This window comes from Mustelus asterias, chromosome 24 (assembly GCF_964213995.1).
Source record: "Mustelus asterias chromosome 24, sMusAst1.hap1.1, whole genome shotgun sequence".
In the NCBI taxonomy this organism is placed as follows: domain Eukaryota; kingdom Metazoa; phylum Chordata; class Chondrichthyes; order Carcharhiniformes; family Triakidae; genus Mustelus; species Mustelus asterias.
Genome location: NC_135824.1, coordinates 15,618,517 through 15,645,487, shown reverse-complemented (window position 1 = coordinate 15,645,487; position 26,971 = coordinate 15,618,517). Strand labels below are relative to the sequence as shown.

At 46.7% G+C, this 26,971-nt stretch overlaps 1 protein-coding gene across 1 annotated transcript in view; it reads right to left on the bottom strand.

Moving 5' to 3' along the window:
* Positions 1–26,971, bottom strand: part of LOC144511017 (serine/threonine-protein kinase Nek8-like) — a 114,686-nt gene that overhangs the window by 68,098 nt on the left and 19,617 nt on the right. The window contains exon 8 of the mRNA XM_078240992.1: positions 23,721–23,937. Coding sequence (XP_078097118.1) covers positions 23,721–23,937 — 217 coding nt within the window. The remainder of the gene's footprint in view (positions 1–23,720; positions 23,938–26,971) is intronic.

The following is a 26,971-nucleotide window of genomic DNA, read 5'->3' as shown; positions in this document are numbered from 1 at the left end:
TGTTGTTAATTTAATTCGTACCCATCATGATTTCATAGAATCATTGAATCCCTACAATGCAGAAGGAGGCCATTCGGCCCATCGAGTCTGCGCTGACTCTCTGACAGAGTAACTTACCAATGCCCCCTCCCACACCTTATCCCTGCAACCCCACACATTTCCCATGGCTAATCCATGTAACCTACACATCTTGGAACACTAAGGGACATTTTTTTTTACCATGGCCAATTCACCTAACCTTTTTTTTAAAAAGAATCCCTACAGTGCAGAAGAAGGCAATTCAGCCCATCAAGTCGGCACCGACTCTCCAAGAGAGTTTCTAACCCAGGCCTATATCCTGCCCTATCGCCATAACCCTATGTATTCGCCCCACTAATCCTCTTAACCTGTACATTTTGGGACACCAAGGGGCAATTTAGCATGGCCAATCCACCTAACCTGCACATCTTTGGACTGTGGGAGGAAACCAGAGCACCCGGAGGAAATCCATGCAGACACGGGAAGAATGTGTAAACTCCACAAAGACAGTGACCCGAGGCCGGAATCGAACCTGGGTACCTGGCGCTGTGAGACAGCAATGCTAACCACTGTGCCACCGTGCTGCCCCATTCAGGACACCCCAACTTCTCAGGACACCCCGAACAGCTGTACCTAAGAGTAGTCACTGATGTAGGAAAGTGCCAGTGGCTTTGTGCCCAGCAAGTTTCCCCAGTGTGATTAATTTAGCTCAGCCTTTATGCTGTTCGTTAAAGGATTATTATTAGCTTGTACACCAGGGAGAACTCAAACTGCCTTTCTTCGGAAATGGTGTCATGGGATCATTTACTTCCACTGCTGTCTGCTTTTGCTGCATGGCCCCCACGTGAACATCCACCTAAACCAGTTTAACGTCTTGCCCCAAAGAAAAGTACTGTACAAGAAGGAGGCCATTCTGCCCATCGAGTCTATACTCACCACAATCCCACACAGGCCCTATTTCCGTAACCCTCTTTTACTCTGCTAATCTCCCTGACACTAAGGGTCAATTTAGTATGGCCAATCAACCTAACCCGTACATCTTTGGATTGTGGGAGGAAACCGGAGCATCCCGAGAAAACCCACGGGGCAAAAGGGCAAACTCCACACAGACAGCGACCCGAGGTGGGAATTGAACCCGGGTCTCTGGCGCTGTGAGGCAGCAGTGCTAACCGCTGCGCCACAGCAGTGCGTTGTGGATGTATCAAGTTTGATTACATGCTCAAGCACTGAAGTGGGCTTTGTCCCCGCAACTTCTCACAGGGTCGGTAATACTTTCCTAATACATGGGTAATACATGGTAATACATGGATGGCATGGTAGCACAGTGGTTAGCACTGCTGCCTCACAGCGCCAGGGACCCGTGTTCGATTCTTGGCTTGGGTCACTGTCTGTGCGGAGTTTGCACGTTCTCCCCATGTCTGCGTGGGTTTCCTCCAGGTTGCTCCGGTTTCCTCCCACAGTCCGAAAGACGTGGTGGTTAGGTGCATCGACCCGAACAGGCACCGGAGTGTGGCGACTAGGGGAATTTCACAGCAACTTCATTGCAGTGTTAATGTAAGCCTTACTTGTGACTAATAAATAAACTTAAAAAAAAAACTTTCCACCGTAATCCAGAAAAGGAAAAAGGGGGAACTCCGGACTAATCTAGGAATGCTCTTTGTAGATTGAATCTTCAGTCCAGCCCAGTAGTCCATCGAAGCATTCGGATGATGAGTCAATTTGATTACTTCTAGGTTTTAATAGACGGCCGCAGTTTGTTTAACAGAGAATTCACGACATTAGATAAAGAAAACTCTCAAAGGGAAATTATTCATCATAAATTTGACAAAATGCAGAATTCTGATTAGATCTGACATCAGATACCATTTCACAAAATGTTACTCATTAATCTTCACCAGTTTGATGATTGGTTGGTCAATTAGGGAGGAGAATTGGCATTGGACAAGACAATTGGTGACATTACTATCCACATATTTCAAATGGATCCCACGCATTTGTGAAACTATCTAATGAATAGCCTTTCAAACACGGAATAATTTCAACACTTTATTGCTCTTTTAATACGACTATTTATCTGGAAGAGGACAGCATTACTGCTCCGCTCACTAAAGTGAAATCAAATTAAAGTTAATTACTGATGGATGGCAACAGCTTTACTGGAATCTCTGCCCAGTTCCTCATTCCTGTGTTTTGAAATCACTACTCCAGCCAAATGGGTGCCTACCAAAAAAGATATTAATAATTAGTATTCTTCACCGTTCTTCCACTCTCTTCCCGTGATAACTTGTTCTGCCTGCACCTTCCTGAAGAAGCGAGTTTGATATGGGATCGTTAGTGCGGCATTTTTCTCACCTGAGAAAATTCATGTGTAACTGATCCACTTCAGTTTTACACCAAAACATTGGATTCGAATCCCTACAGTGCAGAAGGAGGCCATTCAGCCCATCAATCCTGCACCGACCACAATCCCACCCAGGGCCCTATTCGCGTAACCCCACATATTTAGCCTGCTAATCCCCTGACATTAGGGTCAATTTAGCACGGCCAATCATCCTAGCCCTCACATTTTTGGAGTGTGGGAGGAAACCGGAGCACCCGGAGGAAACCCACGTAGACACGGGGAGAATGTGCAAACTCCACACAGACAGTGACCCAAGCTGGGAATTGAGCCCGGGTCCCTGGCGCTGTGAAGCAGCAGTGCTAACCGTTATGCCACCGTGATGCCCATACCTGTGAACATCTTGATCATTTGTAATGCTTCCAGGATGCATCATCTGCGACCGTGCCCCATTCTTCAGCATAGCTACTCAGGGTGGAGCTTGGGGACTTCAGTCTTGGACCGACTGTGCACCTGTTAAGACGTTCAATAAACCATTCCTTGTTTGATTTATACCAATCTACCTCGTGGTCTTTTTATAGGCCATAATTATAGCCCCAAACATAACAATGGCCGCTGACTATCTCTGCACAATGGGTCCACTTGGAAGGAGGGCCTTCTACCGGGAGACTGCGAATGTCAGCAAAAGATCCTGATGAGGAAGTCCGAACCTCCTGAGACATGGGTGGTGAGCCATGTTTAAAAATCTGATCCTCTGCCTCCATACCCTGTGTCGGGGGGTACCGTCCCCTGTGAGTTGGAGCTCTGTGTTCGTCCCTTCTGTCCTATAGGTAAGGATGCCCACTGATCCTGTTGCTGCTCCTCTTGTTCCTCATCAGACGTCCAAGGCAGAGCTGCTAAAAAAAGGCTCTCCAAGACTAAAAGAAAAACTCCACATCGCAGAGAATGACCTGTAATGTCTTGGAAACGATGTTTGAAGTAGTGAATGCACACAGTCAAGACAAGCCCCCGATCAAATGTGTAGGCAAAAGACAAGGCTTTTCAGCTCATCAATTGCTCAGCGGTGTCAATCCCTACTGACCTCTTGCCTTGTTCAATCTCTCAGGCCAAGGCACTCGTGTACTGGGAGTTAAAGACTCGAATACATGACTGAAAATGTACTCAATCACCTTGTTTTTTTTCTATTCTTTCAGGGGATGTGGGCATTGCTGGCAGGGCCAACATTTGTTGCTTATCCTTAATTGCCCTTGAACTGAGTGGCTTGCGAGGCCATTTCAGAGGGAAGCTAAGAGTGGATCTGGAGTCACATGTAGGCCAGATCAAGTCAGGATGGCAGATTTCCTTCCCTAAAGAACATTAGTGAACCAGATTGGTTTTTGCAACAATCTTTTTTTTATTTTAGTAGTGTCACAAGTAAGCTTACATGAACACTACAATGAACTTACTCTGGTGTCTGTTCGGGTACACGGAGGGAGAATTTTAGCATGGCCAATGTACCATACCAGTACATCTTGCGGACTGCGGGAGGAAACTGGAGTAACTGGAAAAAATCCACGCAGACACGGAGAGAACGTGCAGATTCCGCACAGACAGTGACCCAAACGGAGGAATGGAATCCAGGTCCCTGGCGCTGTGAGGCAGCAATCCTAACCACTGTAACACCGTGCCACCCATAATCGATGATAGTTTCATGGTCACCATTACTGAGACTAGCTTCCAATTCCAGATTTTATTACACAAAAACAGAAAATGCTGGAAAATCTCAGCAGGTCTGCCGGCGTCTGTGGAGAAAGAATAGAGAGAAGAAATATCAGACTCGAAACGTTAGCTCTGTTCTCTCTCCACAGATGCAGTCAGACCTGCTGATATTTTCCAGCATTTTCTGTTTTTGTTTCAGGTCCCAGCATCTGCAGTATTTTACTTTTATCGCAGAGTTTATTAATTGAATTTAAATTCCACAAGTTGCTGTTGTGGGATTTGAACCCGTGTCCCCAAAGCTTTTACCTGGATCTCTGGATTACTAGTCCAGTGACATTACCATTTATATTGCAAACCCAAGTTTGTTCCAAGTGGGATTACTGTGCGATAATGGACAAATTTGAGTTAAAAGGAGAAGTCAGTTCATTGCTGCCTCACCAACACAGTGAGATTTTTGGACATTTTAGCTTCCCACACACACACTGACTCCCACCCCAGCCTGGCAGGGTACCATTCCCTGCAGTGCCTGGGGTTTAAACTTTGTGACCAAATATGTCCCAAGAGACCTCAGAGAAAATAAATCAATCTCATCTATGGTGTACAGCATTCTCACTTCAAATGGTAGAGTAATAGGCATCATACTGAACCAGCAACCTTGGATTATAAGTTCAAATCCAATAGTAGTAAATTGAGGAACTGAATTGAAGATAACTTGTGCACTAACATCTGAAAAATACGAACTACGAAAAGTTGTAATTAAAAATCTGATCGGTTCACCAATGTACCTTTAGAAATAGAATCTGTCACTACCTAATCAGGTCTACATGCAACTTCATTCTCACACCACACATTTGGCTCTTAATCCCCTTTAATACCCACTGAAATGACCTTTAAGCTGCCCAATTGCCCACTGTAATCAGGACACAGACAACTGGGGCACGGTGGCATAGTGGTTAGCACTGCTGTCTCGCAGCACCAGGGACCTGGGTTCGATTCCAGCCTTGGGTGACTGTATGCACATTCTCCCTGTGTCTGCGTGGGTTTCCTCCGGGTGCTCCGGTTTCCTCCCACACTCCGAAGATGTGTAGGCTAGGTTGATTTCCCATGCTAAATTACCTCTCAGTGTCCAACGATGTGCGGGTTAGGTAGATTGGCCAAGTTATATTGCCCCTTAGTGTCAGGGAGATTAGCAGGGTAAATACGTTGGGTTACAGGGATAGGGGTGGAATCGTTGTCGGTGCAGGCTCGATGGGCTGAATGGCCTCTTTCTGCATTGTCGGGATTCTATGATTCTAACTGCTAAGGACCATCACTGTCTTCTGGGGGAAATGAGGATTGGGCAGCAGTTGTGGTCATGCCAGCATCACCAACATTGAGAAAACCCATCGAGTACAGTTCTTGCATCTCACAAACATACTGATGTATTATGGGTCAGTATTGTAACATTTGCTGCACTTTTGCTTTGCATAAAAGATTTACAAGAATGGTTCCGGGGATGAGGCTTTTTAATTACAAGGGTAGATTAGAGAAGCCTGGGCAGTTCTGCTTGGAGGAGATTTGATAGAGGTGTTCAAAATTATGGAGAGCTCAGGACAGAGTAGATAGGGAGAAACTGCTCCCGTTGGTGGAAAGGTCGAGAAGCAGAGGGCACCAATTTAAGGTGAATGGCAGAAAGGCCAAAAGGCGACATGAGGAGAAATGTTTTTTCTGCAGTGAGTTGTTAGGGTCTGGAATGCAGTGCCTGAGGCCGGAGTGCGCTGGAGGCAGTCGAAAGGGTGCTGATAATTATCTAAGAAGAGAAATGTTTTAGGGTTATGGGGAAAAGGCAGGGCTGTGAGCCTCACTGAGTTGTCCTTACAGAAGGTTAGCATGAACATGATGGGCTAGATAACCTCCTTCTGTGTTGTAACCATTCTATCCCCAATCCCAGCAATTTGTATCATTACACAGTGACACAGCGACACACTCGGAGATGTGGCTGTGAATGCGAGTACAGATGAGAAACAGATGGACAAACAGTTGGGGAAAAACACATCCAGCCTGCCCATTAATCACAGAATCTTTACAGCGCAGAAGCAGGCCATTTGGCCCATTGAGCCTGCACCGGTTCTCTGTAGGAGCATTCTACCCAATCCTACTCCCCTACCTCATCCCCATAACCATGCACATTCTCTCTTCTCAGATAGAAATCCCGTCCCCTTTTGGATACCTCAATCGAACCTGCCTCCATCACCCTGTCAGGACATTCATTGCAGATTCCAAACACCCTCTGGATGAAAAGACTTTTCCTCATATCACTTCTACTCCTTTTGCCCATTATTTCAAACCTGTTTCTATGTAGTACAGTCCCAATGCCATTCCCTCTGCACATTCACAATGTTTATTTATTAGTGTCACAAGTAGGCTTACATTAACACTGCAATGAAGTTACTGTGAAAATCCCCTAGTTGCCACACTGTTTAGAGTACACCGAGGGAGAATTTTAGCATGCCCAATGCACCTAACCGGCATGTCTTTCGGACTATGGGAGGAAACTGGAGCACTCGGAGGAAACCCACGCAGACACGGGGAGAACGTGGAGACTCCACGCAGACAGTGACCCAAGGCGGGAATCGATCCTGGGTCCCTGGCGCATGAGGCAGCAGTGCTAACCACTGTCTGTGTGGGGTCTGCACGTTCTCCCCGTGTCTGCGTGGATTTCCTCCTGGTGCTCCGGTTTCTTCCCACAGTCTGAAAGACGTGCTGGTTGGGTGCATCGACTGTGCCAAATTCTCCCTCAGTGTACCCGAACAGGCGCCGGAGTGTGGCGACTAGGGGATTTTCACAGTAATTTCATTGCAGTGTTAGAATGTAAGCCTACTTGTGACTAATAAATAAACGTTACTTTTTAGGTAATCATCCATCTTCTAACATCAGGTGAGATCATTTCCAAGCTGAAAATCTTTTATATGATGGGCACCAACATGAGCAAAAAAGGTAAGTTTGGGATTTCTTTAGATGTTTCCCGTTATAAAAACCTTCATTCTCGCTAGTCAACCATTTAAGGCAATGGCTATCAGTGTGAAACTTGCATTCCTATTCCCGGTTTGAGGATGTGATCTTTGCATAACTGGAACTAATGTTTTTAACTCTTGACCTCCTGCCGTATGTTTTTCCCAGCCAAAACCCTTTGTGACTGACATTTTTGTTAGGCGAGGGTGAAAGGTCAACAATAATAAAGTAAGATAAACAGAAAAATGGGGCGGGGGCTTTTCCGACTCGTAATATCGTTTGCCCAGAGGCCTGATCAACTGCCAAAGTGCAGAGCATCCAACCAAGAAGAATTCACATTTGGACCCCTCGACTGCCTCTTCCTCTCAATCTTTTGACAGTCAAATAAAGCCAGTTAGTTTTCAGCTGCCACTCACTCTTAGACCTCAGTTCAATAGGGGCACGAGGGGTGGTAAAGTGTTGGACTGTTCACTAACTCACTCCATCTCTTTTTTTTGCAACGGTTGACAAAACTGACGAGTTCAAAAACCCAACTTTTTGCTTGACAAAGTTAGACAAATTTGGTCTGCCTGTGGCCTTTGGTTGACTCGATGCCGCCCCATGACGGCATTGCTTCACTTGACCCCTGTTTGGGTTGCCTGTTCACCAAAGGCACCTGAAGATGAGGGGAGGGGGTTTGATCAGCATTTCCAAGAAAGCTTGTCACTCTTTTTCGCTCTTGGGAAGTTGCAATGCCAGCGAGGCCACTTTTATTGCTCAACCTTAATTGCCCATTCGGGTGGTGGTGAACTTTCTCCTTAAATGGCTGCAGCCCTTAGAATTTTCTAGAGTGGAACATGCTGCATTTCCTAACACCTGGATTAGGCACCAAAAATCAAAAAGGATTAAAACAACAATTGCCAATAACTTACATCATCCCAACAAACGTCCCCCCTCCCCCTCCCACCGCCCCCCCCATGATAAACGCAAAATACTGCGGATGCTGGAATCTGAAACAAAAACAGAAAAATGCTGGAAAATCTCAGCAGGTCTGACAGAGAGAGAATAGAGCCAACGTTTCCAGTCTAGATGACCCTTCATCAGAGAAATGTCCCCCCCACTGTTGTGTTTGGATTCCTCAAGCTTTAATTTTGAACAGCTCTCGAAAAGTTCAGGCCTCATTAAGATGTGGAATATCACTGCTGGGTAAAGAACATTTGCTTATTTTTGTGCCCATTTTAATATTGTGAGTTCCCAGGTCAGGTGTACAATGGTTTCGATCCTGGATAACGTCAATTCAAATGCACCCAAATTTCACCTCAGCGCTGTTACCACTTTTGCACTTACTCTCTAATGTCTTTCTCCAGTCATTCTTGAAACCTCTTTTAAGCTCCTGAAATCCTAATCTGCCTTTAGCACTGTTAGGGTTTGGAAAACGGAATCATTACTACATGTCCTATCTGGCTTGTTGTTGTCATGAGACATGGGAGTGCAACCAGCCGTCTTAGGTTAAGTACAGTAAGGACACTATAATAGAAAACTGTAGTCTTGGAGCTCGTAACATGGGGCGACTTCTCCAGTTCCACCCACCAAGGGAATCGTGGCGGGCGAGGAGTGGGCCATGGAAAGATCTGTTGACCTCGGGCAGGAATTTTCCCGTTTCAGGGCGAGCACAGCCGGAAAATCCCACCCCTGGTGTCAGAAAGTGAAGCTGAGATTGAGTTTTGAAAAACTGGAACAAAAGCCACAGCGGCCGAGAGAGGAACATTGAAATGTTCCAACCTGCAAAAGCTGCTGAAAATAATACCACAAGCTGAAAGCTGCAGGTAAATAACTAGGCGAGACACAAATGGCTGTAGATTTTCCACTCACAGTTCCTGTCAAAATGAAAAGAGATATGTGGCAGAACTGACAATTTTTCCACTTGCATGGCAAAACTACAAGATTGCAGCAGATATAATTAATGAGCCAGAGCTGATACGAGTAACACCACTTTTAACATTGTTGGGGAGAGACTGCTATAAATTGTGTTCGACCCTAAATCTATCTGAAGAACAGAGAAAACAGGCTGCAAAAACTTTGAAAGCCTTGAAGGCACACTTTGAATCCCAAGTGAACATAGCTTGTATTCAACATTAAAGTCCATTGATTAGTATGTGATTGCACTAACACAGCTTGCAGAATCATGTGAATTTGGGCAATCAAAAAATGTTCCCATTAAAGATAGAATTGTCTTAGGCACAGGAGATTTGACAGTGACAGCAAGTCTACTGAGAGAGGAGAAGTTTATTCTCAAGAAAACAATTGACATGTGCAGAAACGTGCAGGTTTTCAATTGTCAGCTACAGCATGTGAATGGCAGAACAGACCAGGAGATACATTGTGTTCAGAGACATTCGTGGCTGAAAGAGCAGAACAATCACAGACAAGGGGCAGGATGCAAATAATGCAGAGGGCATTGTACAAATGGGCGACACGGTGGCACAATGGTTAGCATTGCTGCCTCAGCGCCAGGGACTCGGGTTCGATTCCCAGCTTGGGTGACTGTCTGTGTGGAGTCTGCACGTTCTCCCCATTCTGCGTGGGTTTCCTCCGGGTGCTCCCCAACAGTCCGAAAGACGTGTTGGTTAGGGTGCATTGGCCATGCTAAATTTTCTCTCAGTGTACCTGAACAGGCACCGGAGTGTGGCAACTAGGGGATTTTCACAGTAACTTCACTGCAGTGTTAATATAAGCCTACTTGTGACTAATAAATAAATAAACTTTTACAAAGGAAAAGAAGGATTGCCCAGCGTGGGGATAAGTGTTTTAATTGTAAGAAACGGAATCATTTTGCAAACAAGTACTTGATTAGAAAGAAGCAAAACAAGCCTCTATTGATGACCAGTGGAGAGAGCATTGGCAGAAGAGTCTGATGATGCACGATAAACAATATCACAGGTTGGTTCCGTCAAGTCTATAGGGAATGAATGGTTTGTGGCTGTTAGGATGGGGAGCGCAGAAGGGGAGCAACAAGTGATCATGAAGCCTCAGATAGAAACTGGCACGTCATGCAACATCATGACCTCCACTGACCTGGAGGGAGTGGCTCAAAATGGCGATCCAAAAACGAAGCCCTCAAAAGTATGATTGAGGCTATATGATGGCACGATAGACATACCGAGAGGACAACTTAGTCTGAGAGCCCAGTGCAATGACAAGAACGAAGATCGGAATTGCTAGATCATGGACAGAATGCAAAAGCCACTCAACTCAACCCAGAACAAGTGTAAAACCTGGACTGTTAACCCTAAATGTGCCAACAGAGATTTGCAACGTGTCATAGCACACAACACTATTGATTACTGAACAGGTCCTGGAGGAGTGCAAAGATGTATTTACAGGGTAAGAGTGACTCCCTGGATAATATCACCTAGAAGTAAATGAAAGTGTAAGACCAATTCAGCATCTGCTGAGAAGAGGTCCAGCTGCTGTCAGGTCAAGCCTAAAAGACAAAAATGGAAGAGCTGGAAAAGAAGGGAGTAATTAAAATAGTGACAACACCATGGACTGGATTAGCAGCATGGTAACAGTGAAACATCCTGGAAGGCTGAGGGTGTGCTTAGACCCAAAGGGTCTAAATAAAGTGCTGAAGAAACCTCACTACCCCATGAAGGAATATTGCTGCAACTTGCCAAGGGAAAGACCTTCACTACCCTAGATGTGAAGAGTGGACACTGTCAAGTGAAGCTGGAAGAAAACAGTAGCTTTCTAACCACATCCTGGGTGCTGTTTGGGAGGTTCAGATGGTTGCGCATGTTATTTAGCCGTTCCACAGTTCCAGAAGAGTATCAACATAGACAGCAGGAGAGAGTCACTGATCTACCTGGAGTGGAAGCCAGAGTGGATGAGCTACTAGTTAATCGATGTGGAGACACAATGGAAGAAGTCATAGCACCATGACCATGATCAATATTTAATATGATTGGTTGAGAGAGTTCGCCAGATGAATTTGAAGCTGGACAAGGACAAATTGCAGTCCCTGATGGCCAAGGCAAGTACATGAGTCATGTACACAGATCGGTAAAGTTCTTCACCCGGATCCGGACAAGAAAGCAGTCGTTGCGATGCAGCGACCAACAGATGTCATAGCAGCGCAACAGTTTGTTGGATTTGTGAACTATTTAGCTAAATAGTTGCTTAATTTGTCAGCTGAGAGTGAACAATTTCGCAAGCTCATAGAAACATAGAAACTAGAAGCAGGAATAGGCCATTCGTCCCCTCAAGCCATCTCTGCCATTCATTATGATCATGGTTGATCATTGAATTCCATATCCTGATCCCCCCCCCCCTTTCCCCCATATCCCGTGATCCCTTTAGTCCCAGGAGCTATATCTAATTTCTTCTTGAAATCAGACAACGTTTTGGCCTCAACTACTTTCTGTGGTTGTGAATTCCACACATTCACCACCCTCTGGGTGAAGAAATTTCTCCTCACCTCAGTTCTAAAAGGTTTACCACTTATCATCAAACTATGGCCCTTAGTTCTGACTCCCGCACCATTGGGAACATTCTTTCTGAATCCTCCCTGTCTAACCCCATTAGAATTTTTAAAGTTTCTACGAGATCCCCTCTCACTCTTCTAAACTCCAGTGAATATAATCCTAACGGACTTAGTGTCTCCTTATATGACAGACCTGCCATCCCAAGAATCAGCTTGGTAAACCTTCGCTGTATTGCCTCTATAGCAAGGACATTCTTCCCCAGAATATCCTTCCTCATGTGAAAGGATGTGCTGTGGTATTGGAGAACAGAACAAGAAATGATGTTCATTAAACTCAAACAACTGATGATGACAATGTCAGTGCTGAGGCACCTAGTTGTCAATGATGAAGTTACTTTGCAGTGTGACATCGGTGAGTGGATCTGGAAGCAACCCAGATGCAACAAGGAAAATTAGTCGCAACTGCATCCAGGGCACTAATGCAAATTGAACAACGCTATACTCAGATTGAGAAAGAGTGCCTGGCCATTGTTTCCGCCTGTGAGAATTTTCATCAGTACCTGCTTGGGAAAGACAAGTGACAGTGGAGGCCAACCACAAGCCCCTTGCAATAAGCCCTCGGAGGCAGAAGTCCCTTCACCAAAATCCCTTTATTTACAAGTCCGACAACAGCATACAGAGTGCTTTCAGTTAGCAGTCTACGCTAGGAGTCCCAGGAGAACTGACACTCCTGGTTAAATACAAAGCAAGAGGCTCCCCGATTGGCCCATCAATTTGGCCCTTAATCAGGGATATTCTAACAGGTCAACCTCAATTAAAGCCATTATACCCCTTTGAAGACTTTTTCTCAAACCGCTTCTACCTGTTCGAATGTGACTGCAAAGAATGTTACTTTATTTCCAAAGATATCATCTGGATATGACATACAAGCAAGGGAAACAAATGGATATTGCTGACATGCTGCCGAGTGCAGCGCTACCCATGAAGAAAGTTGAAGAGGCCACAATGGAATGTGACATCCTCCAGACTCAACATACAGCAGTAATGTACATGATCTGGAAGTCATCAGCCCAGCAGCGACAGTGAATCTGACAGACAAGCGCCTTGCTCAAATCAGGCAAATTACACAGCAAGGTGTGACTCTCCAAGCACTGCAGGAAGTAATGATGAAAGGTTGGCCTGAGAGCATCAGGTGCATACCTGTGGTCAGAAGAATGAGATGAAGTGACAGCCCGAGGTGGCATCTTGTACAAAGGGAATAGAGTCATCAACCCAATGGAGATGAGAGGAGAGATAAGCCCATCCATGCAAGCTGTTACAGAAAGGATGTGGAAGCCATAGAAAGGGTGCAGAGGAGATTTACAAGGATGTTGCCTGGATTAGGTGGCATGCCTTATGAGGGTAGGTTGAGAGAGCTAGGTCTTTTCTCCTTGGAGAAGCGAAGGATGAGAGGTGACCTGATAGAGATGTATAAGATGTTGAGGGGTACTGATAGAGTGGATTCTCAGAGGCTTTTACCCAGGGCTGAAATGGTTGCCACAAGAGGTCACACGTTTAGGGTGCTGGGGAGTAGGTACAGAGGAGAAGTTAGGGGTAAGTTTTTCACTCAGAGGGTGGTGGGTGTGTGGAATCGGCTGCTGGTAGTGGTGGTGGAGGCAGATTCGATAGGGTCTTTTAAGAGACTTTTGGATAAGTTCATGGAAGTTAGTAAGATAGAGGGTTATAGGTAAGTCTAGTAGGTAGGGACATGTTCGGTGCAACTTGTGGGCCAAAGGGCCTGTTTGTGCTGTAGCTTTTCTATGTTCTATGTTCTGTCAAGGAATTGAATCAAGTCAGAGGAAGGTAAGAGAAGTGCTCTCCTAGCCAAACGTGAGCGATGAATTAAAGACAACATTGGCCAGTGCAGTGCTTGTAATGAGTACCAAGCTAAACGAGCTAGAAAGCCCGTTTATGATGCATGAAATCCCAGGCTGGATCATGGATGAAGCTGGGGGTAGACCTCTTCACTACTGCAGGGACTGATTATCTTCTCACTGTAGACCACTATTCTGACTACTGGGAGATAGACTAGCTAACTCCAATGACAACAGGAGATATAGTAGAATGCTTGAAAGCACATTTCAGTCATTATGGCGTTCCAGATATTCATGAGTGAAGAATTCAGCCACTTCACAAAGGATTGGGAAATTCAACACCATGCATTATCTCTGCAGTATGGCCAGTCGAATGGAAAGGCTGAAGCAGCAGTGAAAAATCGCCAAAGGAATCATCAACAAATGTAGCACAGATATGTATAAGGCAAATCTCTCGTGGAGAAACACACTGACTGGAGGCATGGAAAGTAGTCCAGTCCAATGACTAACATTACACCACACTCAAATCACTCTTCCAATAGCAAAATAGCTACCAAAACCAAAAGTAGCAATAGGCATGAGTGAAAAAATCAAAGTGAAAAGGCAGAAAACTAATATTAATTTTGACAAGACCGTCAGTGTTGAGCATTGGAGTGCCTGTCAGTGTACACACCTTCAATGCACTCAACAAGAATCAGCTCATGTGGCAACTTGGGACACGCATAGAGCAGTTGTCACCTTATTTGTACGCAGTGGGAGTGAATGAACAAAGATATTGGTGCATACGTAGACATACACAAACAACCAGAGTATCTGTTCCTTCATTGCAGGTGACCGATCAGGAAGATGGGATCTCACCAGCTGCACAGAATTCAGAACAACTATCACTCCCAGAGATCCCACCAGTCCCCAACAACATAAATGGACCAATGGCAACAGCTACCATAGAAATAAGTGCCACAGGAATGACACTCCTAGGAGAGGGAGCAATGACAGTGCCTGCATGTACCATTAAGAGACCTGCATGGATTAGCGACTATATATGGAATGCAGTGACTGACAAGATTCATGAACAGTGTGTGGTAAGGCATGAGGACAGTTGTGGCATAGTGGGTAACTTGGGTAACTCACAGTTACACATGATGGTGCATACAAATGTGTCTTTTGCTGGTTAGGAAAAAATGCGCTGACTGGATTTTGAAATGCTTTCATTACTATATGTCCTTTCTGGCTTATAATAGTCATGTGGCCTCTGCCACAAGGACTTTCTGCAGGCACCCCTTCAGTTCAATAAAGACACCATAGAACATTACAGCGCAGTACAGGCCCTTCGGCCCTCAATGTTGTGCTGACCAGTGAAACCAATCTAAAGCCCCTCTAATCTACACTATTCCAATATCATCCATATGTTTATCCAATAACCATTTGAATGCTCTTAATGTTGACGAGTCCACTACTGTTGCAGGCAGGGCATTCCACGCCCTTACTACTCTCTGAGTAAAGAACCTACCTCTAACATCTGTCCTATATCTCTCACCCCTCAATTTAAAGCTATGTCCCCTCGTGCTAGCTATCACCATCCGAGGAAAAAGGCTCTCACTATCCACCCTAGCTAATCCTCTGATCATCTTATATGCCTCTATTAAGTCACCTCTTAACTTTCTTCTCTCTAACGAAAACAACCTCAAGCCCCTCAGCCTTTCTGCATACGATTTTCCCACCATACCAGGCAACACCATCTCCTCTGCACCCTTTCCAACACTTCCACATCTTTCCTATAATATGGTGACCAGAACTGTACGCAATACTCCAAATGCGGCTGCACCAGAGTTTTGTACAGTTGCAGCATGACCGCCTGGCTCCGAAACTCAATCTCTCTACCAATAAAAGCTAACACACCGTACGCCTTCTTAACAACCCCATCAACCTGGGTGCCAACTTTCAGGGATCTATAGAAAGACTGTAATCTTGGAGCTCATAACAAGAACGCAAGACAAATACATTTGTTTGAAATTCCTGAAGCCACTAAAATAGTTCCAGACCTTCTTCACCTTCTGACTTTGTTCCAGTAAAACTGCACAATGAGTATTGCTGTGTTTACATCTTCTAATCCAGATTAAAATTTCTTGGAAAAGGGGTGTAAAGGGAAAATTTAATTCTCTGTTGAAGGAGCTGGATCATTTCAGAACCTTTCAGGCAGTTCTGATGTTCCAAAAAGCATGTACATATAAGATCTCTGGACATACTGGGCACAAATAAAAACTGAGGGTATTTAAGTGACAGTGGGAATCATAGAATCCTACAGTGCAGAAGAAGGCCAATCGGCCCATCGAGTCTGCACTGCCACAATCCCACCCAGGCCCTATCCCATGCATTTACCCTAGCTAGTCTCCCTGACACCAAGGGGCAATTTAGCAAGGCCAATCCACCTAACCCGTACATCTTTAGACTGTGGGAGGAAATCAGAGCACCACACAGACAGTGACCCAAGCCGGGAATCAAACCCGGGTCTCTGGAGCTGTGAGGCAGCGGCACTAAACATCGTGCCGCCCCACAGGGAGGGCTTTGTGGCAATCTTGTGGCGCAGTGGGAGGTGTTCCTATCCTTGAGCCAGATGCTCCGGATTCGAGTCCCACCCCAGGATTTGATGGCCGAGGAAAGTGCGTTCATAACACGGCCAAATGGGTTGAGTATCAACCTGCAAAATCCTTCCAAACATGCCAATGGCTGGTGGTAAGAGCATGAGAAACCCCTGGTTGATGTGGAGTGGTGCCCTCGGAGCTATAATCCTCTGGCGACAGACTAGTGACCTGTTCCCGGAATAACTCGCTATGGAAACAGACAAATGTCTGCCTTAGTGTGCCACGAGATGCAGGAAGAGAATTGGAAATGGGGAGGACTTAGGGGTCCAGGGAACTCGCACTCTGTGCCTTCACAACCAGTTGGCTGCTGTATTTATCTTTCAGAATGGAATTTTCCACTGCACTCTCCACATAGAACATCACAGTGCTGCCAGTCTATTTTAGTGCATCTTGTAGATCTTGTGGTGCAGTGGGTAGTATTCCTGACTCTGAACCGGATGCTCTGGTTCAAGTCCCACCAGAAGACTTGATGGTCCAGCAAAGTGCATTCATGGCCAAACAGGTTGAGGGTATCAACTCGTAAATCCCTCCAACGCACGGCAATGGCAGGCGGTAAGAGTGGGAGAGGTTCCTGGTCAGCTGTGTGATGGAAAGAAAATTGGAGCCTCTACCATCACCATCCGTAGCTCCAGACCACAACATGCAGGTAAAAGCATATGTTGCCACGGCAACTCGGAATCCTTGGGGGCTGGTGCTGCTGGATGGCCAGTGTGGGTGAGATTGGTGCCGACAGCACGGGGTTCGATCCCCATTCTGGCTCGGTGATTTCAGGACCTGTCTCCATGTCCTGAGTTGTGGTGGAGTTTGTGGTCGATGCGGGTAACAGGCCTGCCTTAGCACAGAGAAAGATTTTGTAGATTTAGGGCTCTGATGGAGTAAGTTTTAATTAAAAATTCTGTTTGTTTGGGGCATGTTTGATTTCAAGACAGTGCACCATCATTATCACCAACATGACCGACGCTTTGATTTATTAGTTGGGTAAATATTAGGGGGGAGGGTGGGGGAGGGGGGGGAGACGGAGGCTTTTTGATCTGGTGGGGAGGCTGCAAGCTGGAGGTCTTGTGACGAGGCCTGTAGCAATACATCTAACCCGAGTTGGAAATCTTACTCTTGGATCTCTGCTTGCTGCCACCGACTCTCCTGTATTATTTACAGTTCAATTCTGAGTAATTCTTCTCTGGAGGTTTTTGCTAACCGCTCTGGGTTCAAAGCAGCGCACCACATCTTGAGGTAATCAAGTTGTAACCACTCCAAGAGCGAAGGAGAGAGAGAGAGAGGGGGAGAAAACAGCTTAAAATCCTATTTTGCATATAAATTATTGATGAAATTCAGGCTAAGTACACCAGCAAACTAATTCACGAAAGTCATAGACAAAAATAGGTTTGCGTTGGCTGTAAATACATTAAGTACGGATAGTGCGGATTGGCTCATCACTCCCTCTGCTGTTGAAAAAGGCAAATGAAACACTGGGAAAAATCAGATATTAGACGCTCCTCTTGAGGCAAGGCTCCCTCTGCTGGGTTGCCAGCTGACGGTGGTTTGCAGGAAATACAATTTGCATAAAAGTTTATTTCGTAGTGTCACCAATAGGCTTCCATTCACACTGCAATTAGGTTGCTGTGATAATCCTCTCCGCCGCCTGTTCGGGTACGCTAAGAGAGAATTTACCATGGCCAATGTACCTAACCAGCACGTCTTCCGGACTGTGGGAGGAAACTGGAGCACCCGGAGGAAACCCAATGCAGACACGGGGAGAATGTGTAGACTCCATACAGACAGTGACCCAAGCCGGGAATCGAACTTGGGTCCCTGGCGCCTGTGAGGCAGCAGTGCTAACCACTGAGCCACTGTGCCTAAGAGTTTATCACCAATTCCTCATCTCTGTGCTCGCATTAATTTGGTGCTTTCACATGTTTACCCATGCTGTTTAGGTTCAATCATAAACCTGTTAACAAGTTGATACATCTTTTATTAATTGGGGAAACAAAAGTTGAGTTTATATCTTATTAAAAAAACTGGTCCTAACTCCTCTTCGCTGGCATTTGTTAGGCAATATAATGTCATGTAAAAACATTACCAAATAACAAAGGGATAATCTATTGAAAGTGAAGAAAATATATTGCATGGAACGAGTGATAGATCCTACATCCCACTCTCTGGCTGGGAGTTTAAAGGCTCATTCTGCCCATTGATGGATCATGCCCAATTTCTCGGCTCTCGCGATCTTACGAGAGCCGAATTTCCGGCCAGGTCAGCTTCTCGCCAGAAATGGGCGAGAGGCTGAATAAATTATTTAAATATATGATAATGTGAATTTCCTTGGCATTAGTGAGCCCGGCACTCAATCGTCCGGGTTCTTTTGCCTTTACGGTCTCGTCGGGGGAGAGGTTCTCCCCGGTGAGGGAAACACCTGCTCCCTATGAATGGGGAACAGTCGTGTTGGCCTCACTGGTAGAACCAGAGGCCATTGAGGTCCCCCGGGGAGGCCGGGGACAAGGGGGGGGTGCCCCTTGGGCAGTGCCAGCCTGGCAGTGCCACCCTGTCACCTTTGCACTGCCATCCTGGCACCTCGATTATGCCCACTGGGCACCTTGGCATTGGCCACTGGGCAGTGCCAGGGGTGGGGCGAGGGGGGGCCCTCTGTCACTCTGCCTGCGATCAGATTGGGGGGAATTGGGGGCCTGCTGCCACTCTGCAGGCAATCGGACATTCCCATTTACACCTCCTTGAGACCCATCTTTTGTTTCTTTGCTGAAGTTTAAGTTTATTTATTAGTGTCACAAGTAGACTTGCATTAACACTGTAATAAAGTTACTGTTAAAATCCACACTCTGGCATCTGTTCGGGTACACTGAGGGAGAATTTAGCATGGCCAATGCATCTAACCAACACGTCTTTCGGACTGTGGGAGGAAACAGGAGCACCCGGAGGAAACTCACGCAGACATAGGGAGAACGTGCAGACTCTGCACAGAAAGTCATCCAAGGCTGGAATCGAACCCAGGTCCCTGGTGCTGTGAGGCAGCAGTGCTAACCATTGTGCCACTGTCCAGTTATCATTCCCAGGGTCATTGAATTAATTCAAGGCAGGGTTAGACAAATGTGTGATAGATAAGGGAGTCAAGGGTTATGGGGGAGGTCAGATAGCAAAGTGGAATTGGGACACAACCAGATTGGCCATAATCTTGTTGACTGGGAGAGCAGGCTTGGATGGCCTGAAAGGCCTACCCTTGCTCTCAAGTTCTGTGTTCCTACGTTCCTATGTTCACACCCTAACCATCTAGCCAAATGAGTTCACAGGTCCCCTCAACCAATCGCTAACCTTCACTAAAGATTTCTTTGGTGCTATTCGAAGAGATCCTTAGTCACATGTCCATTAGCATCAGAAAAACAAGTTAAATGACTCATGGTTATTTGTGGGATGTTGCTGTCTGCAGAGTAGGTGCCACCGTTGTTTACGGAACACCCATCTCTGAGCTTCAAAGGAATGAATTGCATAAACTGCTTTGAGATGTTTCAATTCAGGACCGATATCCGGAGATGCTTCAGCATAAAACCAGTCTCTTGTCCCCTTTCTGAATCACAAGCTTCATAGAAGTTGCTGCTAACCGGCTCCTTAAGATCACTAATTAAGTCAGCCTCAGTATGACACAACAAAATCCACACTGACAAGGACGGCTGCTTCACTGCCAACTGGTGTTCTTTGCAATTTTTGATTGTGTTGTTTTAATTTTTCCTCACGGCAACCTGCATTTTTAAGTACAGGTCACATTCAGAATTATAAAGCTGTTCTGGTTGTAGGCTCCAAAACATGGAGAGAGTGTGGAGTGCATGAATAAATTAAAACTTAAAGGATCATATTTAATGACCCATTTAAAGTTTGGGTGTATTCTGGTGAAATTGGGATGCTTGAGAGACGGGGGCGGGGGGGGGGGGGGGGGGGGGGGGGGCATAGTGGTAATGTCACTGGACCAGTAATCCAGAGGCCCAGGCTAATGTTCTGGGGCAAAGAAATGGCAGATGGAGTTCAATCCTGATAAATGCGAAGTGATGCATTTTGGTAGAAATAATGTAGGGAGGAGCTATACGATAAATGGCAGAACCATAAAGGGTGTAGATACGCAGAGGGACCTGGGTGTGCAAGTCCACAGATCCTTGAAGTTGACGTCACAGGTGGAGAAGATGGTGAAGAAGGCATATGGCATGCTTGCCTTTATAGGACGGGGCATAGAGTATAAAAGTTGGGGTCTGATGTTGCAGATGTATAGAACATTGGTTCGGCCGCATTTGGAATACTGCGTCCACTTCTGGTCGCCACACTACCAGAAGGACGTGGAGGCTTTGGAGAGAGTGCAGAGGAGGTTTACCAGGGTGTTGCCTGGTATGGAGGGGCTTAATTATGAGGAGAGATTGGGTAAACTGGGGTTGTTCTCCCTGGAAAGACGGAGGATGAGGGGAGACTTAATAGAGGTGTATAAAATTATGAAAGGCACAGATAGGGTGAACGGTGGGAAGCTTTTCCCCAGGTCGGTGGTGACGTTCACGAGGGGTCATTGGTTCAAGGTGAAGGGGGGGAGGTTTAACACAGATATCAGAGGGACATATTTTACACAGAGGGTGGTGGGGGCCTGGAATGCGCTGCCAGGCAAGGTGGTGGAGGCGGACATACTGGGAACGTTTAAGACTTATCTAGATAGCCATATGAACAGAGTGGGAATGGAGGGATACAAAAGAATGGTCTAGTTTGGACCAGGGAGAGGCACGGGCTTGGAGGGCCGAAGGGCCTGTTCCTGTGCTGTATTGTCCTTTGTTCTTTGTTCTTTGGGACAAGGGTTCAAATCTCACCATGGTAGCTGGTGGCATTCGAATTCAGTTAATAATTTGGAATTGAGGACTCAGCAATGGTGACTGTGATGATTGTTATAAAAACCCATCTGGTTCACTAATGCCCTTTGGGAAGGAAATCTACTGTCCTTACCCAGTCTGGTCAACATGTGACTCTCGACCCACAGCAATGTGTTAACTCTTAAATGCTCTTTGAAACGATGTGACAAGCCAATCAGTTCAAGGGCAATTAGGGATGGGCAAATGTTGGTCTTGTCAAAGAATTAAAAAAAATTGGCCTTAATTTGCCACTGGTAAAATGGATGCTATATGAGGCATTCTTCTGGGTTTAACTTTGAAGTTGCGTCCAAAGAGGAGACTCAAAGTCTTTGTTGCAAAGCTTTTTCGAGATGTGGGACAAATTGCAATCCCCTTCCCGCCCATCATCCTCCGGCCAACCGCCTAGGCTATCCTGGAAGTGAAGTCAGCGTGGAGCCAACCTGCTCCATGCTAGCCTGCCCCCTAACCCTAACAGCTGCACTCTCCTGAAGACAGTACCCACCTTCTTCCATCCCACCTTCCTAAAAAAGCAGCTTGCCCACTCATGCAGACTGCCCACTCCAACCGTTTGATGGGCTGGGCAATGTATTATTGGGTTCAGTTGACCCCTATATATTTATTTACATATCGCTGGTGAGCTGTTGATTTTGAGATCTGCCCATCCGTCGGAGTGAGGATGAACTTGGGAGTGTGCAGGTGGGGTGGGCACCTGCAGGTACCCAAAAACATGCCCAGTGGGGGCACATAAAACGCAGACCGTGGCGTTAGATATTTAATGGTGCCTTCCTGTGGGACTCAGTGGGGAAAATGATGTGCTAAACCATTTGATGTAAGCTGCCATGACACCTTAGTTCAGGTGCATTGAGTGACATGGATCTTGAAGGCTGCTGGGCTACTTTGCTGGCTCGGTGGGAAACATCACCAGGATAGAGGCTGAAATCCTAGGCCCTCAAGTCTGGTGCTAAAAAAAGTTTTTTAAAAGAAACATTCTATGAACAAAGATCAAATATCCTTGATCCAAAACCCTTGAGGTTGATTGCGATTCGGGATTCAGATATTTTCATGGGGTTTTGGATGCAACCTATAAACGGTAGGCCTAAAGGCCTACATATGTAATAGCGTAGCTAAAGTTTAATGGGGGCAATTCTCCCAGCCCGCTGCACAACTCTGGCCACCGTAATTTTGGCGTTGTCAGCTCTGCATGGAAATCGACGTGGAGCTATTTAAAATATTTAAATGAGCATTACTATATCATTAGCGGGCTTGGGACTAAAGTCTCTGGGCCCGCTAGCCTCCGCCCCCCCCCCCACCCCCCTCGCCCCCCCCGCCGCTCCCCCTCCCTGGCCAGGACTGGTTCACTCCAGCAGAGTTTACAACAGCTCCCACTGACAGGGAGCTGGCGGCCCGACCCCGCCGGAATGAAGGGGGGCCATGGAAGCCACCAGGAGGTCGGGGTAAGAGGGCGTTGCCTGCTTGGAAGTACCAGCATAGCCCCTGGCACTGCCCAAGGGACAAAGTGGCAATGCCTGGGGATACGTTGGCACTGCCCACTGGGCACATGGCAGTGTCGAGGGGGCGGCTCCAAGGGGGGGGGTGGGGTCACTGGGGGTGATTGGTGGGGGTAGGGAGTCCTGTTCTCTCTCTGCAGTTGGGATCGTAGGCAGAGGGAGGGAGGACAGCAATTGGGGCTGGCCATCCGGCTGTGGGGGGTGTTGGGGCTGTGGGCGGGGAGGGGGGGGAGAGATTGAGGTGGGCCACTGGGGCACGGGTGGGGAGGGGGGGATTGGGCCAGAGATGTCTGGAAGGACAGCAATCGGGCCATAGGAGAATCGGTGGGGCAGCAATGGGGGGTCACGGGGCTGGCCAGCAATCGGGAGGCTGGCAGTGCGGGGCCACTGCACATGTGCCGAACTTTACTATGACAGATCAGCGCAGGTGCAGTGGTCCACTCAGCGCAATGCTGCCGGCTCTCCAGCCCCCTGATTTTCAGCATGATTCACACTAGTGCACTCTGCAGTGCTCAGAGTGTGGGGGGCTCATTTTGAAACTCCCGCTGAAAAAAAACAGCTGGATTTACTCCAGTTTTTATGCGAATTCAGAACTTAGAATTTTTTTGGAAGAATCCAGGCCTATAAATATTCAGTTGTTTCTCTATTTGTCGACTCTCATACACCCTCCTTCTCACCTGCTCGCATGTACTGCACCTATCATAGAATGTTACGTTGCTTTGTTGACATATAAATTAACTGCATTGCTTTTTAAAAGATCATAGAATGCCCACAGTGCAGAAGGAGGCCATTCGGCCCATCGAGCCAGCATCGACCACAATCCCACCCAGGTACTATCCCCTTGACACCACATATTTACCCTGCTAATCCCCCTGACACTAAGGGGCAATTTAACACGGCCTATCAACCTAACCCGCACAGGGCGGCCCAGTGGCCCAGAGGTTAGCACCGTTGCCTCACAGCACCAGGGACCCGGGTTCAACTCGGGTCACTGTCTGTGTGGAGTTTGCATGTTCTCCCCGTGTCGGCGTGGGTTTCCTCCGGGTACTCCGGTTTCCTCCCACAGTCTGAAAGACGTGCTGGTTAGGGTGCATTGGCCATGCTAAAATCTCCTTCAGTGTACCCGAACAGGTGCCGGAGTGTGGCGACTAGGGGATTTTCACAGTAACTTCATTGCAGTGTTAACGTAAGCCTTACTTGTGACTAATAAATAAACTTTCAAACTTTATCTTTGGAGATGTTCAACTTTTGGCTGTATTCAGTTTTCAGGTGTCTGGATGAAGGATGCGACCTGTAAAGTCATCAGGAATGCTTCAATTACCCTTACCTGTATGATTTTAATCTTCGGAGGCAGTCCTTCAACTGGGCAGAGTTCCAGATCGCACATACATAAGTAATAAAGAGCCGTGCACCCGTTCCTCCTTTGCCTCAGGTTGCTCTGAAAGCCCATCTCGGACCCTTCCTGATTATCCGGAATTTCTTCATATTTCGCCATCACCTCAGGGAGACGGAAGTGCAGCAACTCATGAGCAGAGGGTCGATACCTGTCCCGAGGGAAAGACAGGAGCTTAGTCTTAGCAGAGACCTCCCCACACGAACCCTGGAAGACAGCTGGGCAGGACACAGGGAGAAAGAGACGGCGGGGGGGTGGGGGGGGGGAAGAAAAGAGGTAGCAGAATACCAAATGTTGGAGCAACAGTAAAAATAAATCAGTCTAAGTGATTGCAGAAAACAAGATTAAGCAATCCTTGAAGGAAATGCTGGTCAGAGATAAAGCAGATAATCATCTCAGAGCCAATTCGCAGTCCTGCGTTTTCTTCAAGCAAGGTTACTCGGTCCACTTGGATCACGAGGTTGTTGAATTCAGGAGAGGAAGATTCACAAGGAAGATACCATATGCAATAGAGAGATAAATTGAGCTGAGACCAACTGATCTTTCTTACAGTAATTATAGTGATTATAATTACAAACTGACCACTATCCTACACCCCAATAGAAAGGATAGTGGGCGGGATCTTACGGCCTCACTCGGGTGAGACTGGAAATTCCCACCCAAGGTCAACGGAAATTTCCATTGTCGGACCCTCGCCCGCCCCTATTCCGTGGCGGGCGAGGTGATCGAGTCTGCCAGTGGGTCCGATCTTGAACCCACACTCACTATCTGCGGGAAAATACAGCCCTTGTGTGTTCCTCACAACTTGCATTCCAACCTATCTTCATATCATCAGCACTACACTTGGTCCCTTCATCCAAGTCATTGCTGTAGTTGAGGCCCCAACACTGATCCCTGTGGCATATTAGCTGCACTTTCCAACCTGAGAATAACCCATTTACCTGACTCCCTGTTAGTTAGCCAATCCTCTATCCATGCTGATACATTACCCCCAGCACCAGGAGTTCTTATCTTAGAACATAGAACATAGAACATTACAGCGCAGTACAGGCCCTTCGGCCCTCGATGTTGCGCCGACCAGTGGTACCAATCTAAAGCCCCTCTAATCTACACTATTCCAATATCATCCATATGTTTATCCAATAACCACTTGAACGCTCTCAACGTTGACGAGTCCACCACTGCTGCAGGCAGGGCATTCCACACCCTTACTACTCTTTGAGTAAAGAACCTACCTCTAACATCTGTCCTATATCTCTCACCCCTCAATTTAAAGCTATGTCCCCTCGTGCTAGCCAACACCATCCGAGGAAAAAGGCTCTCACTATCAACCCTATCTAATCCTCTGATCATCTTGTATGCCTCTATTAAGTCACCTCTTAACTTTCTTCTCTCTAACGAAAACAACCTCAAGCCCCTCAGTCTTTCCTCATACGATTTTCCCACCATACCAGGCAACATCCTGGTAAATCTCCTCTGCACCCTTTCCAACACTTCCACATCTTTCCTATAATACGGCGACCAGAACTGTACGCAATACTCCAAATGCGGCCGCACCAGAGTTTTGTACAGTTGCAGCATGACCTCCTGGCTCCGAAACTCAATCCCTCTACCAATAAAAGCTAACACACCGTACGCTTTCTTAACAACCCTATCAACCTGGGTGCCAACTTTCAGGGATCTGTGCACATGGACACCCAGATCCCTCTGTTCATCCACACTACCAAGTATCTTACCATTAGCCCAGTACTCTGTATTCCTGTTACTCCTTCCAAAGTGAATCACCTCACACCTTTCCGCATTAAACTCCATTTGCCACCTGTCAGCCCAGCTCTGCAGCTTATCTATGTCCCTCTGTAACCTGCCACTTCCCTCCGCACTGTCTACAACTCCACCGACTTTAGTGTCATCCGTAAATTTACTAATCCATCCTTCCATGCCCTCATCCAAGTCATTAATAAAAATGACAAACAGCAGTGGCCCCAAAACAGATCCTTGCGGTACACCACTAGTAACTGAACTCCAGGATGAATATTTCCCATCAACCACCACCCTTTGTTTTCTTACAGCTAGCCAATTCCTGATCCAAACCACTAAATCACCCTCAATCCCATGTGTCCGTATTTTCTGCAAAAGCTTACCATGGGGAACCTTATCAAATGCTTTGCTGAAATCCATATACACCACATCAACCGCTTTACCCTCATCCACCTCTTTGGTCACCTTCTCAAAGAACTCAATAAGGTTTGTGAGGCACGACCTACCCTTCACAAAACCGTGCTGACTATCCCTAATCAAATTATTCCTTTCTAGGTGATTATAAATCCTAACTCTTATAATCCTTTCCAATACTTTGCCCACAACAGAAGTAAGGCTCACCGGTCTATAATTACCAGGCCTGGTTCATTACCCAGTACCAAATCCAATGTGACCTCGCCTCTTGTTGGTCTATCTACATACAGCGTCAGGAAGCCTTCCTGCACACACTGGACAAAAACTGACCCCTCTAAAGTACTCGAACTATAGCTTTTCCAGTCAATATTTGTAAAGTTAAAGTCCCCCAGGACAACTATCCTGTTACTTTCACTCCTATCCAGAATCATCTTTGCAATCTTTTCCTCTACATCTCTGGAACTTTTCGGAGGTCTATAAAAAACTCCCAACAGGGTGACCTCTCCTTTCCTGTTTCTAACCTCAGCCCAAACTACCTCAGTAGACGAGTCCTCATCAAATGTCCTTTCTGCCACCGTAATACTGTCCTTGACTAACAATGCCACACCTCCCCCTCTTTTACCACCTTCCCTGCACTTACTGAAACTTGTGCAGTAAGAGGTAACAGTAAAGTCGCCATGGCCCCAGATGACCATGGGCTGCTCTCCCCTTTGAGGGGGAGAGCTGACTGGGTGGGGGCAAATTTTCCCGCCCCACGGGGCGGAACGTGGAAAGGTCCGTTGACCTCGGGCAGGATTTTCTGGTTTCAGGGCGAGCGCAGCCGGAAAATCCCGCACAAGGTAATTTTAACCAGAGGGTCACCACACCTCAGGCGAGGGGCAATGAATAACCTCAGCTGGTACAGGAATTGAACTCACGCTGTTGGTTTTGCTCTGTGTCACGAACCAGCCGTCCAACCAACTGAGCCAAACCAACGACTAACGCAGTGGAAATCCAATTGCACCACACATACT